Source organism: Ovis canadensis, chromosome 19 (assembly GCF_042477335.2).
Source record: "Ovis canadensis isolate MfBH-ARS-UI-01 breed Bighorn chromosome 19, ARS-UI_OviCan_v2, whole genome shotgun sequence".
In the NCBI taxonomy this organism is placed as follows: Eukaryota; Metazoa; Chordata; class Mammalia; order Artiodactyla; family Bovidae; genus Ovis; species Ovis canadensis.
In genome coordinates, this window is record NC_091263.1 from 64022313 (window position 1) to 64039011 (window position 16699).

General features: G+C 52.8%; 2 protein-coding genes across 4 annotated transcripts in view; one reads left to right on the plus strand and one right to left on the minus strand.

Moving 5' to 3' along the window:
• Positions 1 to 9251, plus strand: part of DCAF1 (DDB1 and CUL4 associated factor 1) — an 81926-nt gene extending 72675 nt beyond the window's left edge. For all 3 annotated transcript variants that reach the window (XM_069561104.1, XM_069561106.1, XM_069561105.1), the window contains 2 exons: positions 3613 to 3865; positions 8280 to 9251. In XM_069561104.1, coding sequence (XP_069417205.1) covers positions 3613 to 3865; positions 8280 to 8338 — 312 coding nt within the window. In that variant the 3' untranslated portion in view covers positions 8339 to 9251. The remainder of the gene's footprint in view (positions 1 to 3612; positions 3866 to 8279) is intronic.
• A 3441-nt stretch (positions 9252 to 12692) lies between these two features.
• Positions 12693 to 15898, minus strand: RBM15B (RNA binding motif protein 15B). Its single transcript, XM_069561107.1, has one exon. It carries the CDS (start codon positions 15718 to 15720, stop codon positions 13039 to 13041), a length of 2682 nt encoding a protein of 893 aa, XP_069417208.1. The 5' UTR covers positions 15721 to 15898; the 3' UTR covers positions 12693 to 13038.
• Positions 15899 to 16699: the final 801 nt, after the last annotated feature.

Sequence of the window (16699 nt, forward strand, 5' to 3'; positions counted from 1 at the left end):
GACTTAAAGTTGTAGGAACCTTTATGCCTAGGAGATCTGGTCCGGACATGGTCAAGATTGGCAGCCCAGTGCAGAGGCCAGGATTGGTCAGGGTCAGTAACTGTAGAGAAGCCCCGTGGTTGGCCGTTCAGGCTTTTGTGTTCCTTTAGGAAGATTCTAGTTACTGTAATAGGAGCAACAGGCTTACCGACCACTTAGTATATGCCAGGCGCTTTCCAAGGAGGTTACATACATATACCCTCTCCTGCCTCCGCAGCAGCGCTGCGTGGCTAAGCTGATGGCCCACAGTCACACACAGTGCAGTAGTTTGGATTCTTCGGGGCAGCCTGGCTCCAGGGCACGTACCGTCTCCTGTGGAGTGCTGTGGGCGGAAGCTGGACTGTCAGGTGTTAGAGGAATACAGACTGAAGGAGTGGATCAGGGAGCAAGCTGAGGACCTGGAGGCCAGGAGGGAGGGATCAGACTTTCAAAAGTCTGCAGGTGGAATGAGTTTGAAGCCTGTGTGGATTGAGAAGTTTCGCCTTGGGGAAGCTGACTCTCTTCAGAGATGAGAAGCTAGTGCAGACAGATGTGAGGGTGGTTGTCTGTGGAGTGGGCATGAGAAAGGTGTGGTGGGGTATTAAGGACCTGGGCTGGACTGAGGTCAGAAACGGGAAGGCTGGCTTCTTCCTCACACTAGGGTTGAGTCAGGAAACACCCATGCTTGGCTGGAGAGGGCACCTGAGGGAGTGCACACCAGTTGATCTGCTCCCTGAACTGGAGAGGGGAGTGGGTTGGTTTATCTGCAGGGGTTTGGGGCTTTTGGGTAACCATGAAATTGACATAAGATGGAACCCAGAAGAGAAGAGCTTTGAAATTCTTTCTGTAGAATTTGTTAGTTTAAAACAGCCTGGCCCTGAATTCGTGTTTCTAAGCCCTGAAAGAGAGGTCTTAGGGAATTAAAACAATACTCATTGATCTAAATGTGGCTGGAGTTGAGTCAGGATTCTAGCAAGATTGCCTCTTTCATTAAGTAATAATTTCTGGATCACTTTTTTGACCACTCAGTGGAAGCTTTATTCTGTAGATACGAAGGTGAGGGCCTTTGCAATTTACAAAGCAGGTACTGAAACCTGCAAGAATGCTCTTAAAATTGCTTCCTCAACTCTGTTTTGGGTTCAACCACAGGGTTAGGTTTTACCACAGCATTTTGGATAGATGTTGTGAGCTTCTGTTTCATGCTCCAGGTTTCAGATTTAAAAGTTAGAAAGTGAGCTTATGGTCATATCCACGTGTAACAAAATACATGTTAAAGCACTGGCCATTAAATCCAGAGTATAAATGACTAAGTGCTGTGTTTGGAGGTTCTGGTAGATTTCTCCTTCCCGTTCATTTCCCTTTTTCTGTTGTGGTCACATAGATCGTCATGGCCTTCTGGGATGAAGAAATACAAAATTATTCTGCTACACGATTAGAGGTTGGGTTTGTAGGCTCCTGGAAGAATCTGGAATGGTGGATAGACTGGTTGACCTATTTTCTAGAATTGCTCGATTTTGGAGCTTTTTCTTAGTTTTCCTGAATCAGCCGAGCTTTGATGTTTTTAGAAATGAAGATTGATCTTCCTTAAATTTGCTGGATAACGGATGCCTGTGTGAACAGTTTACCCTTTTATTTACTCAATTGCGGGCCTTTAAAAGTTATGCCATCCTGAAACACTTAAAGTTTATATAAATTGCCCAAGTTCATACAACACATAATTGGCAGAGCCAGGATTCTAACCCTTGCTTGTTGGAGCCCAAAGCCTAGGCGTCTTTTCCTGTCATGTACTCTGAATACAGGGATGAGCGTGTGTATCATTCACTACGTGTTCACTTCTGAATCGAAAGTAGTACCATCTGGATGCGGAATAGCATGCATATCTTCTATTCCAGAGCCTAAGAAGCAGGGCCCTGGATACTCTTTTTTAATGTACTTGTTTTTAACTGTGGTACTTTACTGATGAATTGGAACTAATTTTGGCCACGGCCCTGAAAACATGCCTGGAAAAAGAGGTGCGAGAGTTTGTAATCTGGTGAACACTGTGAATTAGTTCCCTGAATTTTGACCCTTCTCTCCTTTCGCAGTTATTTGTATGAGCTGATGTACTTGGGGCCAGGAGCTTGTCCGTGCGTCAGTTTATTTTTAATGCCTCCAAGCACTTTCAGTTCATTTCCAGTGGATAAATGCTCAGTAGCTGTTCACATGTAGGTGATGTATGGTGAGGCTGTTCAGCAAGGGTTGCAGGTCGTCCTGGGTTCTGTTCACACACACACACAAACTCTGGTATGGAATGTACTTGTACAGGTATCAGGAATACTGGGTATTTAACGTTTTTCCCATATAGCTGCCAGAAATTGTTGAAAAGTCTCAATCAGTGGCCAAACAGCAAATCAAAAAGTCTCTAAATGGTGGCTCCAGTTATCAAAGGTTCATAGAGCAGAGCTGCTGTGCTGATGGGAGCCTGGTTCGCACGACCGCTGATGAGCACCAGTGGCTGGATGAGTTGTGTACTTGGTTTTTAAGTGATTGGCATGAAGCAGAACTTTCAAACATGTTTAAAAAATACTTCTTCTGCTGTGGATGGGTTGTTCTGTCGTGACTTTTGTTAGGCTCTGGTTCCGTGAATCTTGTATTTTATTACTGCAGGAATTAGGATCCTGTCGCTGCTGGCAATGCTCACAGTTGATGTTTGAGCAGCAGGATTAGTGATTGAATGTTGGGAACAGCTGCCATCCCTCAGAAAGCAGAGGTGTCTTTGTGTCCTCTCTTGGTTGAAGGGAAACGGTTTGGATTTTGGTGCAAAACTGAAATGCGGCAGATGCCAAAGTGTATCATTTCCAAAGCCCAGGGCCCCAGGGCCAAGCACTTCATTAGTCTTCTGGTATCTGCTTACCTTTGGGAAGATCTCTTAAGAACGAAGTATGGACGGTTTCTCTCGCATACTGGGGGTTAATATGTGGCTTGTAACAGAAAATACAGTCTTAGTGTTATATACATAGTAAAAGTCTATTTTGTTGGATATTCAGATCATGGGATGCTTGTGATAGCGGTGTCAGAGGTTTACCCACGGTTTATCTGTGATTAGAAGATCGAGGACAAGGATGGAAAGGGCTTAGGAGCCAGTGTCACAGCTGTTATTTGTCTTGTTTGATTAAGCATTGCTTTTTAGATACCAGGTCGAAGCTTTTATTCCAGTACCTCAGCTGATTTCATTTGATTTGGTTGATGCAAGAGAGAGAGAAGAGCCTCTTTGGGTTTGTTATTAGTTAGCAACCTAGAATCGATGGCAGAGACTTCTGTGGAGTGTTACCCATTTCCTTGGAGAAGGGCTGCGTGCCGAGTACTGCCTTGGTGGGTGGCCAGCAGTCCTTGTCTGAGGGAGCGCTTGGCGCCTTGGGGGACGCGTGCGTGCCTGTCTCAGCCGTCACTGACGAGTCACGCTGGCCCGTGAAGTCTGTGCTGAAACCTGGATCACCGTGCGCTCTGCTGCTTGTTCCCGCCGCTCCTCTGGGGAGCCGGGGAGAGGCTCCCTGTGTGGCCAGGGTGGCCCGGGTCTTGGTGTCTTGGCTAACGGACCTCATGCTTTCTTACCAGGAAGAGGAAGAGCAGGAGGAAGAAGATGACGACGAAGACGACGACGACACTGACGACCTGGACGAGCTGGACACGGATCAGCTGCTGGAGGCAGAGCTCGAGGAGGACGACACCAACGAGAACGCAGGGGAGGACGGGGACAACGACTTCTCGCCCTCGGACGAGGAGCTGGCAAACCTCCTGGAGGAGGGGGAGGACGCGGAGGACGAAGACTCAGACGCGGATGAGGAGGTGGAACTGATCCTGGGGGACAGTAAGTCTGCGGCTCACTGTGAGCCTGGGCACCTTCCCTGTGCCCACCCGGCCCCGAGGGCAGCCGCACTGGGGTTCTGCGCCCGGAACAAGTCGCCACCCAGGCCCTTGAGGAAAAGTCCTTCCATGTCTCTGTTCCGCCGTGTTCCTGATGTGGCGTCTGTCACCAGCGGTCTCTCATCTCTCTAAAACAGGGGTTGGCACTTTCTGTAAAGTCTGGACAGTAAATCATTTAGGTTTTGTGGGCCCTTCTCTACTCATCTCTGCTGTTGCAGTGTGAGAGCACCCAGAGACGAGGCGTAAGGTAACGATGTGGCTCTGTTCTAGTTAAGTAGCTGATGGGCTTGGTTTGGCCCATGAGCTGCAGTTTGTTGACCTGTTTCAGAGGATTAGCCTTAGCCTGGAAGGCCGACGTGCAGTTCTCCTGAGAGGTTGTCGGTTGCAGCTGCTCACAGGGAGCTTGTTCCTGCCCCTTCCCAAAGCTGTGGGAAATAAAAGCTGTCTCGCGCGTTGCAACGCCTGCTTCCTGCTCTTGCCTACTCCCTCCTAAAGACTGGGGGACAAATGTTCTTTTTGGCTTGTTTAGTAAAAGTTTTAAAGAACAGGCTCCAGTTTTTCTTGTCCTTCCCCCTTAGAACATGTCTGAAGTCAGACTGCCCCGAGTGCACTGATGGACCCTGAGCAGACCGGCTGCCAGTTCCCAGGGTGCAAGCCCTGCAGCTGCACCTGTTTCGAGAGGACATGTCTGGCAGCGTCACTGGGGACGTGTGTCACTGTGAACCCACTCGTGCTCGCTCGGTCCTGGCTCTTCCTGGTGCTGCCCTGCCTGGCTGGGCGGAACCCTGTGACAGCCACCACTTTCCACATAGCGCTCTGGCAGCATTCTCACAGCCACGGCAGGCAGCAGGTAGCCAGTCACCACCTAGGCCACTGAGGTGCCCAGTCCCCCATTCCCACATCCACACTGCAAGTGCTCGTTACAGTGCCGCACAGCACAGACCCACAATGTCTGCATGGCCACAGTCAACCGTGCTGGTCCAGACCCAGCACGTGCAGGCCTCTTCAGAGTAGATGTTTGGTCTTCATAGTCACTGGTGTTTGGTGCTGGGGGTGAAAGGAGTGTGTATATAGGTGTGAGGGGTGTGCGTGTCTGTCTCTGGGTGAGTCTCCTATTCCACAATGACCGGAATCTGTTTTCTGTGGGATCTTACGCACCTGGCTCTTAGGACTGAAGGCAGTTGACTGAAAGGAGAATGTCTTTCTTACATGAAGGCTTCTCGGCCAAGCTGTATTTTGAGGACGCTTTATGGGGCTGGGAGGGCGTGCCTTGTATCTGTCTGCCCATCTGCTGTTTGCCAACTTCCACTTTTTCGTACTTAGAGGGTGAGGTGATTCAGTGAAGGAGGACTTCTCTTCCCTAGCGATGGTCAGAGTGCTAGATAAGAGGGACTAAGGAGCAAGGGAAAAATGACGATATTGATGGGAATAAAAAGGAAAGTTTTACTGAGCTTTTTTGTTACCTGTGACACATGGGCACAAATTTGTTTCTCTTCAGTTAAAACTAGGCGGGCCAGGGGAACAGCTGGTACCCCTGACTGACCTAAGAGTATCACTAATCTTTTTCCATTTTTAGTTAATGTAACATTTTTATTTGGTCTGTAAAATTCCTGCTTCTTTTAGCCTTTTACTGTTCATTCTAGGAAATTCCTTCTTTCAAGTCCAAGAGGTAATCTGGAAAACCCTGAGTTGATGAGAGAATGTTACTTTAACTTGGTGGGAGTGTTGATAACGTGAAAGTGCCATTACAGATGACAGGCTGGGCTCTAGAATTGTGGTGATGTCGAGATGGCTTGTACAAAGTGTGTGCTCTACCCTTTCTGTTCGGAGGATGAGAAAAGGGTAAGGAAGGTAGAGAAAGAAGTCCTGTCACCTGACCACGAGTGGGGGAGATTGGTGCCTGACCCCTGAAGGCTGTCAGACCTTGTACCTGAGAGTTACTTGCTTAAAGAAGGCTGTGTTCTCCTCATCCAGCTGCACATAGGCCTTACATGTGACACACTATTGGCTGGAGACATATAAATACGTTTTCAGAGAAGGATGCAATTAACATCACCATCCGCAGTTGCTAGATCTTAAAGCTAATCAAGGGATGGGACTTCCCTGGTGATCCAGAGGTAGGGCTCTGTACTTCCAATGCAGGGGTGTGAGTTCAATCCCAGGTCAGGAAGCTAAGACCCCACATGCCTTGTGGCCAAAAAACCAAACTATAAACAGAAACAATATTGTAATAAATTCAATAAAGACTTTTAAAATGCTCCACACTTAAAAAAAAAAACGCTCCACACATCATTCACATTTTGCTCCGTTAGGTCCCCCCGCCACCCCAGCCTTGTATATTATAAATGCACATTTATTACTGTTAAAATTTTCAAAAATGACACTGCATTTTTGGGTGAATTGTACACAGATAGTTTCTCTGATTGTTCAAGTGACATATATACTAGTGTCTCAGATGGTAGTTCTTCAGAATATAGTTCTGATTCAGACAGCATGGATGTTAGACCAACAAAGACAAAAATCCTTAGTGACTTGACTCAGAAGGTGAACCTGACACTCCTGGTGCTGGATGTATAGGTGTGCTTCCCTGGTGGCTCCGGACGGGTAAGGATCTGCCTGCGGTGCGGGAGACCCAGGTTTGATCCTTGAGTGAGGAAGGTCCTGAAGGGAATGGCAACCCACTTCAGTATTGTCTGGAAAACTCCATGGACAGAGGGCTACAATCCATGGAGTTGGAGAGTCAGACATGACTGAGCAGCTAACACACACACAGGTTTAACTATCCTGAAAGGTATTAGTGAAATAACAAATAATTTTTGGACAGCCAAACTAAAAATCGCCAGCTATAGGCGTCAAGTTTCTGCAAAAATTTCCTGGTCAGTAATGAGTTAAGATTCTTAATAGCTCTGCAGCTGGTGGTTAAGATAGCTTCAGCTTCAGGGTCTGGCACTGTGGGTTCACAGATCACACAGGGGGCTCCCCCAAGGTCTGCCATGGGCCCAGGACACAGTGCTGTCCTTTGGCACCCTTCCCTGCTGACATCTCCTTCTGGAGCTGTGGCAGCAAGCAAGCCGCGGAGGCGTAGTTTGTGGTTTAGCCGTGTCTGATAGTAGTCTGATCTCTGTCCTGTCTTCCCCACTCCTCACCAGTGAAGTCAGGCCGTCTTGTGCCCTGTCAGACCCAGGAACACTGGTTTTCCCAGCCATTACTTTTGCTTACTTTCAGGATTTCATTTTATCACAGCCACACTTTTCTCCATTTTTCTTTGTCCAGTTCAGTTGTCTTCCTAAAGGAGACTGTAGCGAGTGAAGGTTTGGGGACATGCCCTTCTCCCTCAGCTGTCCCCAGAGGAGGGTCTAAGGTGCCTGGCAAAGGGCCACTGAGGGGTTCTTTGGAATCAGGGGCTGTCCCTCTCCTCTTGGGAACCTCAGGGCCTGTGGGCATTTGCAGGGCTCAAGCTCAGGACCTGTTGGCCTACTTCCCTGAAAACCTTGTTAAAAATTGTCTCACAGCTTCCTGAGCTGTGAGCAATCAAACTGGGCACGAAGACCTTTTCTTTACCTTCACTCAGTAAATATTAGCGCTAGGCACTGTCACACAGTCTATCTGTGTAATTTTGAGGGTTCTGTTACCACCTACGTTCACCTGTTCCTCGAGCCTTCCAGAGGTGTTCGTGTGGTCTGTTCACTGCCCGGTAGGCAGATGGTCAAGCAGAGGGCCAGACACAGTGCCACCTGTCAGGTGTCACACCTGCTCCCTGCTGGTCTAGCTGCTAGGCACCCCTTCTCTGATACTGCTGCTTACTCTGGCCTGTATCTTTTTGGAAATACGTTCCCTGCAGATTCTATTTAGAAATGCCTACCTGTGTCTTTATTAAATCTGAGAACAGAGTGGCTGAGGAGTTGAACAGAAATGTCATCCTTGACTGGGATCAGCCTGCCTTTTTTAGGGGTCCTGGGGCCTTGGCAGCCTCTGCCCAGGGACTCCAGAGGCCAAAGGAACCCTCACTCACCGGCTTTCAGCCCCACCCCTTTGTAGCCTCTTGAAGCACCACGGGTAAGAGCTTCAGAGGGCGGTTGCCTATCTCTATAGGGCTTGAATTTCAGGCAGGAGGAAGCTCTAGGAAGCAAGATGGCACCACAGAGCCAAGTTTTTTGAAAGGGAAGCAAGAGACCCCAGGGGTAACCACCACTGCCAAAATAGTATAGTCTCCAGAGCCAGCTCCAAGGAGATAATTGGAGTGTTTTCTTCTTTCTGGAACCTGGTAATGAACCTTGTTCAGGCATAAATGTGTATGCCGGTGCTTTCTTCCTGGGAGCCTGGTGTGTAATCTAGTCTCTCCTCTCCTTACCTTTCAGCCGACAGCTCTGACAACTCTGATTTGGAAGATGACATCATCTTATCTCTAAACGAGTGAGGAGTCAGCACGACGTGGAAAAGATTCTCGGCAAGAGAGAAACTGAGTCAGATTAATTCAGAACATCTTCCGTTCCCTTTCTCCCAGGGCTCTCTTAAGGAACTGCATGCCCTGGCCCTGCATTCAGAGAATTATGGTTTAGAGTCTCACTGGAATCTGAGAGTCCTTCTAAGAACAGTGACAACCACAAAAAGACAACAGGGGTTAGGCCCTATTCTGCTTTCCCCTTCTCCTAGGATGGACATATCTTTCCTCAAGGGAAAAAAAAAAACAAAAAACATGTCTCTGGGGTTATTTCACAATATATTTTCTTTGTATAATGTTCTTTACTTAAAGAACAAGAAATAGTTTTTTATAAAACTTTAAAAAGAAAAAAAAAAGGCATTTATAACTGAGGGTATGAACTTATATCCACCAGGTCTCTGTCCCTGCACTTCATTTTCTATGAAAGAAAATGATGTCTAAAGAACAATATAGAGGCATTTTTACACACATATTTAAATGAAAAGGAAAATCGTGGTTTCTTAAATTGATAAGGATTAAGAATATTTTATTATAAATATAATATATGATTTTTTAACCTGTTTTGTTGCCTCATATGCCGTCAGGTTAATTTGTTTTCCTTCGTGCCAGAGGTGGGGAAGAGGCGCTGCTTGCTTGCTGAGTAAATGCCTAGGTTCACCCACCTTCACGGCTTGGGGGCAGCAAGGTCATTGTGGATATTGGTTTTGTGGAGTTGAGGGAACTTAGGATGTAAGTTCACTCCCTCTATTTTTCTTTGTGATTCAGTTTTTCAAAAATCTTTTTTTCTTCCTTTCTCCCCAATGTGGAAATTACAAATCAAAGGCCTTTTTTCTTTAATGTAAAGTGTATTTATTTAAAAAAAAATACAAAATAAAACTACAAGTCTGTCTTTGCTTGTTATGGCCTTTCCCTGTTCTCTTTTACTGAAGTGGGGTGGGGTCCCTTACCTTGCAGCTCTAGCCCAGGCAACAGAGAAGATGCCTCCCAGAGGCAGCCCGAGACGGGGTGCAAGCACACTCTGCTCACAGCACTCTGGGGAGAAAAGCAGCCTCGTCAGCATCTAGCCCTGGTCTACTGGCGCAGGGCAGAGGGGGTCCTCAAGGCACCACCCACTGTGTGCCCTCCCCGCCCCCCGCCGAGTATCCTGGGCTCTGAAGCGAGAAGGTAGCTCCTGGGTTACCAGTGTGGGGGAGCTGGAGTGTTAGGGGCCCCTCCTGGGACGTTGTGAGCCATGAGCTGACGACCTAAGGAGTGAAAGCGTGGTGGCCATCATTGTTACTGTTTTCTTATAGGACAAGAGGAGACCCTGGCAGTTTGGGGGCAGCGGAGGCTGGGTTAGCAGGCACTTCACTGGCTTCTACAGCTGGCCTTGTAGTCAGACTGTTCCCACCAAGTAAAGTACCAAATGCTTTTAACCTCCACTCATCCTCCTCATCCCCTTCTTTCCCACAAGAAGTAGAAGACCCTAGTCTCTCTCCGAGTTTACCCAGTTTCTGTTGTAGGCATTTGTGAAGAGATTTTTCTCCGTTTGCTGAGAGAAGAGGACAAATCTGTGAAGTAAACAAGACGAGACTGCTAAACCCCGCTGGGCTCCGGAGCACCACAGAGCTCACACACACTGAAGGGGACCTGTGTCGCCAGGCACCTTGTGATCCTCTGGAAGGCAGAGGTCTCAGCTCCTAATCTGCTTCATGCCTCAGCTGAAATGGATTGCTAACACCTAACCAGTAGCCTAGTCTGACTGCTGGTGCGTTACAGGAAAAAAAGGCTAAAAGAAGCTCTAAAAGCACTGCTGTTCTAGTCATTAACTCAACTGAGCCCCCGTCTCCCCGAGCTCTGCCAGCAGCCCTTGGGAGCACCCACCCACGGGTCTCTGGGGTGGAGATGGGGGCCTGCAGCAAGAAAGCAGAATCCTGGTCGACCTGACAACACACCCTTAGGGAAGCGCCCCAGGAGGCAGAGGGAACATCAGCCCTCCTCTTTATCTGCCAAGGCCGAGGACCTCAGTCCCTCAGGAAACATGCAGAATGCACCAAACCACCAAGAGGCAAATCTCACCTTCTCTTGGTTTCTGCCTTTAAGCCACACCTCAGGTAGGAACCCCAGGTGGAGGTACTGGTTGCCTCCCTGTGGGGGAAGCATCCCTAAATCCATGGGGATGGCGGAGGGAGGGGAGACACACACACATACTTACGACTGACTCGCTTCGCTGTGGCAGAAGCCGCCACAGCACTGTAAAGCAGTTACCCTCCAACTGAAAAGATGAAAGCGGAAAGAGAGAGTCGAGGCAGAGAAATGAGCACAACACAGGAAAACTCTAGTTCAATTTGGGGTAAGAGCTCCTATCCCTGGAAAAGAGCGAACAAGGCACGGGTCCCAGTGTCCTCTCCAACCAGATTTCCTAGCAGGCTTCTGTTTGGGGAAAGCCAGGCAGTGCTCTGGGTCCTGACCACCTACTCTACGGAAGAACAGCCCAAAGACACTTGGGGCAGCAAAGCGGCTCTGGCCTGTGATCTGGGCATTTGTCCCGACTTCACCTGCTTTAACCCTGAAGACTCGGTGCTAAAGAACGCGCCTGCCAATGCACGAGATCCCTGGGTCGGGAAGATCCCCTGGAGGATGGCATGGCTACCCATTCCAGTATTCTTGCCTGGGAAATCCCAGGGACAGAGGAGCCTGGAAGGCTACAGTCCATGGGGTCGCACAGAGTCGGACACGACTGCGTAAACACCACCGCCTGTTCTAAGCATGATGAGGCTTCCAGTGCTTCCCACTGCCTGGGATGGTGCAGCTGTGGTCTGCGTCCCACACTGCTTTGCTCAGATACCTGGCAGATGTGGCTGAAACTCAAGCACAAACACACACATTGAACACTTCCTGTGTTGCACATTATGAACGCACTTGTTCACTAGCAACAGCTGAAGCCCAGGGAGCAGTGTTTCCCCAGGCACCTTCCTTCCCGTTTAAATCTCTAAGGTCTCAGAAAGTCACCTTTCACTGCTCTTGTGGAGAGGCCTGTATTCTCTGTGAGGTCCACACCGAGCCCCAGCCTCCATCTCACCAACTTTCAAAACACCTGCGCTGTCTCGTGGCAGCCAGGGTAGTGGACCAAACCTAGAGAGGGGACAGTGCGTCACCAGAACCCTTGGTTCCTGGTCACCGGGGGCTCATTTCCCTTACTGGAGCATCTCTTCCCCCTCAGCCTTGACAGTGATGCTTTTGGACCATCTAAACTGCCACAAACATTCCGAAAAAGTGTTTGGGCTGTTCTGTGGTGGCCACTGCTCTATGACTGACGTCCCTCCCTGGTCCCTGACACTGCTGGCTCTGCCACGCTGGCCATGCTGCCTGTAGAGACACGTGGTCAGAGAGCTCAGGGCTGTTTGCAAGCCGTCTTCCCCTCCCCAGCCTGCTAGGGTTTTGCCCGACACCTCAGCAACTGTGACACTTCCCCAGAGAGGAACCCCATTTTCCAGTGGTCCGTACCTCAGCAGTATCAGGGCAGGAGGCCCTGGGCACCAGCGCCCACCTTGCACCTGAGAAAGAAAGTTATGTCGGTTTACAAGAGCATCTTCCTAACCCACTGTCCTCCACCAAAAACTCTTCAGGCCAGAGGTCCCATGTCCCTCAGTCTGCTCCAGTGCCCGGGCAGAGGCCCACACCAGCCCTGAACGATCGTAAGAAAAGCCAGGATTCACAAGCACTGGGAAAAGTTCAGGGATTAACCAAGGAAAGTGGCCTTCCACCCTCCACTCCAACGTGGGACCACCGGTGCCCCTGGGAGTCCGAAGGAGCGCGGTCTCCACCTGGGTATCCGCAGGCTGCTGCGTTAAGGGGGGGAAGGGAGGCTAACGAGGGGAGGAAGCTGGGCACATCCAGGCACCAAGACCCCAATATTGCACTGCTCCTCCCATGACTACCACACCACGACTGCGAAGGTCTACCTGCTTTCAAAAACGCCTGCAAACTAGGTGCTTTCTTCAACCTGACGGACACACAGATTGTTCACGGCAGGAAAACAAAAAAGACACCACCACAGCGGCTAGCTAGACTTAGGCTTAACCCCTTCCTGTGCAGTGGGCTCTATGGAGGCTGCATGGCAGGGTCTGAAATGAAACCCACTTGCTCTCAGACCAAATTAGAAACTCCTGTGAATGGAGCCCCGCCACAGCCCCAAGAGCTGGGGGCTGACAGGCACCAGTGCAGCAGGGCTGGGAGACACACCGGCAGTGGAAAGATGCCGGAAGGCACCTATCTGTGTGCAGGCAGCGGGGGACAGTCTTCCATCCTTCGAGAAAATCGTATGATTAAACCAGGACTCTGAACAGGATTAAAAATCCATCCTCTGACAAAGGCTTTACTGACAATTTTCCATACAGTTAGTCAAAAAATAAAAAAATACAGAACACAGCAGACAGTATTTCATACACTAGAAGCCGACACGACAGGAGTCCCTTCTCATCACGGTAAAAAAAAAAAAAAAAAAAAAAACCCAAACCTAAGAACTTAGTTTTTGGTGGGGAGATAGGACTTTGGTCCCCTACCAAATGAAATGGAGTAACCCAGCAGAGAATTCAAATCAAGGGTGTACGATGGGCCAGGGGGTGCAGGGCAGCCGCGTCAGACTTTAAAATAACTGCTTGAGTGACAGACAGGCCGGCGCAGCCAGGCTTGGGCTAGGCCGAGTCTCTCACTATGACTATCACCATATGCTCCTCCTCGAGCTTGCCCAGTGTCCTCAGCGCTGACTGGAGGTACTGCTGTGAGAAGTCACAGGGTGGGAAGGCGTAGAGCATGCCTGTGCTGTCTCTGCCCTTGGATCCACCCACTGGCAGGCTGATCACCCCTGCAGCCTGCTTCTGTTTCAAGTAGGAGACCAGGTTCCTGAGAAGCCGCCTCTGTAGGCCAGGCTCCACTGCAGGCATCCCCTCAGAGCCAGGCCCACTGGGGGTCGCCTGCGTGGCCAGGAGCACTGCGTAGCCATTGGGGCTCCCCTGCTTGATGCGCCGTGTGACCTCATCGAGCTTGGGTTGGTCCAGGCGAAGGCGCTGGGCAATCTTCAGCTGGGTCAGCTTACTCCCAGAAGTATGGTCTTTGAGGAGACTGCTGATCACCCCCTGGTCCCCCTCTAGGATGTGCATAGATGTCGGGAAGCAGCTGTTTTTCAACACCAGAAGCCCATTCCAACCCAGCTGCAGCGTCTGGGCATACTCTGAAAGATTCTTGAGCTTTTTGGTCTCGTGTTTTGGCTCTTCCAGAGGCCTGGGCTCGGCCTCAGTGGTCCGATGATTGCGCTCGCTCTCTCGGGTCTTCTTCCCGTGGGAAGAGTCGGGAGCCTCGTGGTGGTGGTGGTGGCTCCGCTCCTCCGCCCCGTGTCGGCTGTTGCTGAGGGAGTTGCTGCCGGACTCCTTGGTCCCTTCACTGGAATGGTTTTCCTTGCGGCTACGCTCCGGGGTGCGGTCGGAGCCTCGGTCCGCAGGCTGCCCACCACCCTTGGTCCTGCTCCGTTCCTCGTAAGGGGAGTGGGTGGCCCTTCCGCGATCACTGGAGAGGCTCCGGCGCTTCCGCCTGTCCTCCCAGGCCTTGGGCAGGCCCCGGTCCCCATCTCCCCAGCGCTCACCACTCCGGCTGCGCACTGAGCGGCTGTAGCCCTCGAGGCTGTTTCTGCGGTCAGAGCTTTTACTGGGGCTGGTCCAGTCCCCTTCCAAAAAGGTCCGCTCTCGATCTGAGTACAGGAGGTGCGGAGGGGTCCTGTCCCGTACCCGCAGGTCGGCATCCAGGTTCCGGTGCCGGGTATACCCGTCGGGGAGTAGCTCATAGTGCACAGGGAGCGGGGAGGGCTGGTACTGCTGGGGATACCGAGTCTCCTCTGCTTTGGCAAAATCCACGCGCAGCCTGCGGTCCGGACCCCCCAAGGGAAAGCCCCTCATTTTAGCACAGGCGGCCTGGGCTGCATCCAAGCTCTCGTACTGGATGTAGGCAAAGCTATCTCCCTTGACATGATCAATGGTCCGAATGCTCCCAAAACGGTCAAACTCCCGGGCCAGAGCCGCCAGTGAGGTGTTAGGTCCCAAGCCACCCACCCAGAGACGCGTAGTGGGGTTGGCCTTGCCGTACCCTATCTTAATGGGATTGCGGCCTATCACCCGACCCGACATGCCCACCTTGGCCCGGTGGGCCATGTCTAGGTTCTGGAACTTGAGGAAGGCATACGCACCGCCCTGCCCACGGGCGGGTCTCTTGATCACCACCTCCTCAATGATGCCGTACTTCTCGAAAGCCCGTCGCAGCTCCACCTCTGACACGCTGTGGTCCAAATTCCCAATGAAGAGGTTGCGCGTGGCCCGCTGGTCGTCCTCGGGCATCAGGTCCTCCTCGCACACGGCCGGGTAGCCGTAGGGTCGCCCGCGGTCGTCGTACAGCCCGTAGTAGTCCAAGGCCCGTTCCCGGGATAGGCCTACGGCGGCGGCGGCCGCGGCCGCATCTAGAGCAAAGGCTGCTGCAGCGTGGCGGGCGCGGGGTTCCCGCAGCGGAGGGGCGGCAACCGGGGACAGCGAACGCTGCTTGTACTGGTAGCCGCCGTGCAGCGGGAGGTAGCCGAGCGGGTCTGCGGGCGCGGGCGGGCCCGGGGGCGGAGTGGAGGCGGCGGCGCTGCTGCTGCTGCTTCGCCTGCTGCTCCCGCCGCCGCCGCCGCCGCCTCGCAGGTACACGGGCTCCACCTTGAGCGGACGGTCGTAGAGCAGTAGCTGGCGGGCCAAGGCGTGCTGGCGGGCCTCACGCGCGTCCTGCGGGTGCCGGAAGTTCACGTAGGCCACGCGGCCCAGCTCAGGCGTGTGCGACAGGCGCAGGCTGATCTCGCCGAAGCGCTTGAACTGGTGGAAGAGCCGATCTTCGAGGTGCTCGGCAGGCAGCGCGGGGCTCAGGCTGCTGATGAGCAGCGTCTTGTACTCGGGTGCAGCCGCTGAGGAGCCGGGACCCGTGGGCTCGGCCCCGGGCGGCGGCGGAGGTGGCGGTAGTGGAGATGCGCGGGGCGACGCGCCCGAAGCGCCTGGGTCCCCTGAGGCCTTGCCGCCGCGTCCCCCGCCGCCGGCGCCCGAGCCCGAGGAGCGGCCGCTGCTCGCACGGTGATTCGCGTCCCCGGCGCCTCGGCCGTCGCGATGCCCACCGCCGCTGCCCCCGCTACCGCGAGGTTTGTCGCGGGCCCGCGTTGGAACGGGGTGCTTGGCGCCGCCCGAGGCCTTGTGCGCCGCCCGCCGCCCGCCCGCCTCCGCCTCCCGTTCGCGCTCCCGCGGCCGTTTGGCCGACGATGACGAGCCGCGCCCGCTCGGGCTGGAGTCTCGCTCGCTCTGCCTCTTCATGGCGCCGGCGCGGCTGGCGGGCGGGCGGCCCGCAGGCCCCTCACAGCGGCGGCGGCGGCGGCCGAGGAGGCAGCGCCCCCGGCGCCGCCATCTTGGACAAAAGGACTCGGCGCGGCGACAGGGCGGGGCGGGAGCTGCGCTGAGGGCCGGGGCGCCGCGTTATCAGGCTGCGCCGGCCGACCACGTGACCCTATGGAGGGCGGGGCGAGGGCAGCGCCGGGCGTGCGTCATCGGGCTGCGCCGCCCCGTACCACGTGACCCTGTGGCTAGCTGGCGAGAACGCCCGCACTGTGAGCTCTGGCGCCACCTTGTGGATGGCGTGGCCGAGGCCCGGGGCTCCACAGAAACTGGAGCTCTGGAGAGACAGAAGCCTCTGTCTCCTGGTTAGAGGCCTCACAGGCGTGGGTGTTCCAGGCCTTGAACTTTATAGTATACTCCCCCAATCCCAGGACTAAGTTTGGGTGACCACCTCTAAGCCCTTCCTTGGCATCTACTGACTGGGTCCGGCATTAACAACCTGAACCCACACCCCGTATCTCGAATATCCCTTGCATTCATGTTCACTCGTGGCAGCCGCCCGAAAGGCCTTGAGAACCATGGCTATGCACGACGGTGAGACCTGTTGGGTCCCTGGCTGGGCACAGAAATCCAAAACCTGTGCTTTCTAGGGTGGACTTCCCTGGTGGCTCAGACGGTAAAGCGTCTGTCTACAATGCGGGAGACCTGGGTTCGATCCCTGGGTCGGGAAGATCCGCTGGAGAAGGAAATGGCAATCCACTCCAGTGCTATTGCCTGCAAAATCCCACGACAGAGGAGCCTGATAGGTTAGTCCATGGGGTCACAAAGAATCGGACACGACTGAGAGACTTCACTTTCTAGGGTGGGAACAGGGTCCGCTTGGGCATTCGAGTACACAGAGGGCTGTAAGGGCAGGGTCACGGAGCCAAGGGGGAAGAGAAGGCCGAACCCAGAGGCTACC

Excerpts from the sequence above, each read along its gene's own strand:
- RBM15B (XM_069561107.1), bottom strand. The coding sequence starts at position 15,720 with ATGAAGAGGCAGAGCGAGCGAGACTCCAGCCCGAGCGGGCGCGGCTCG.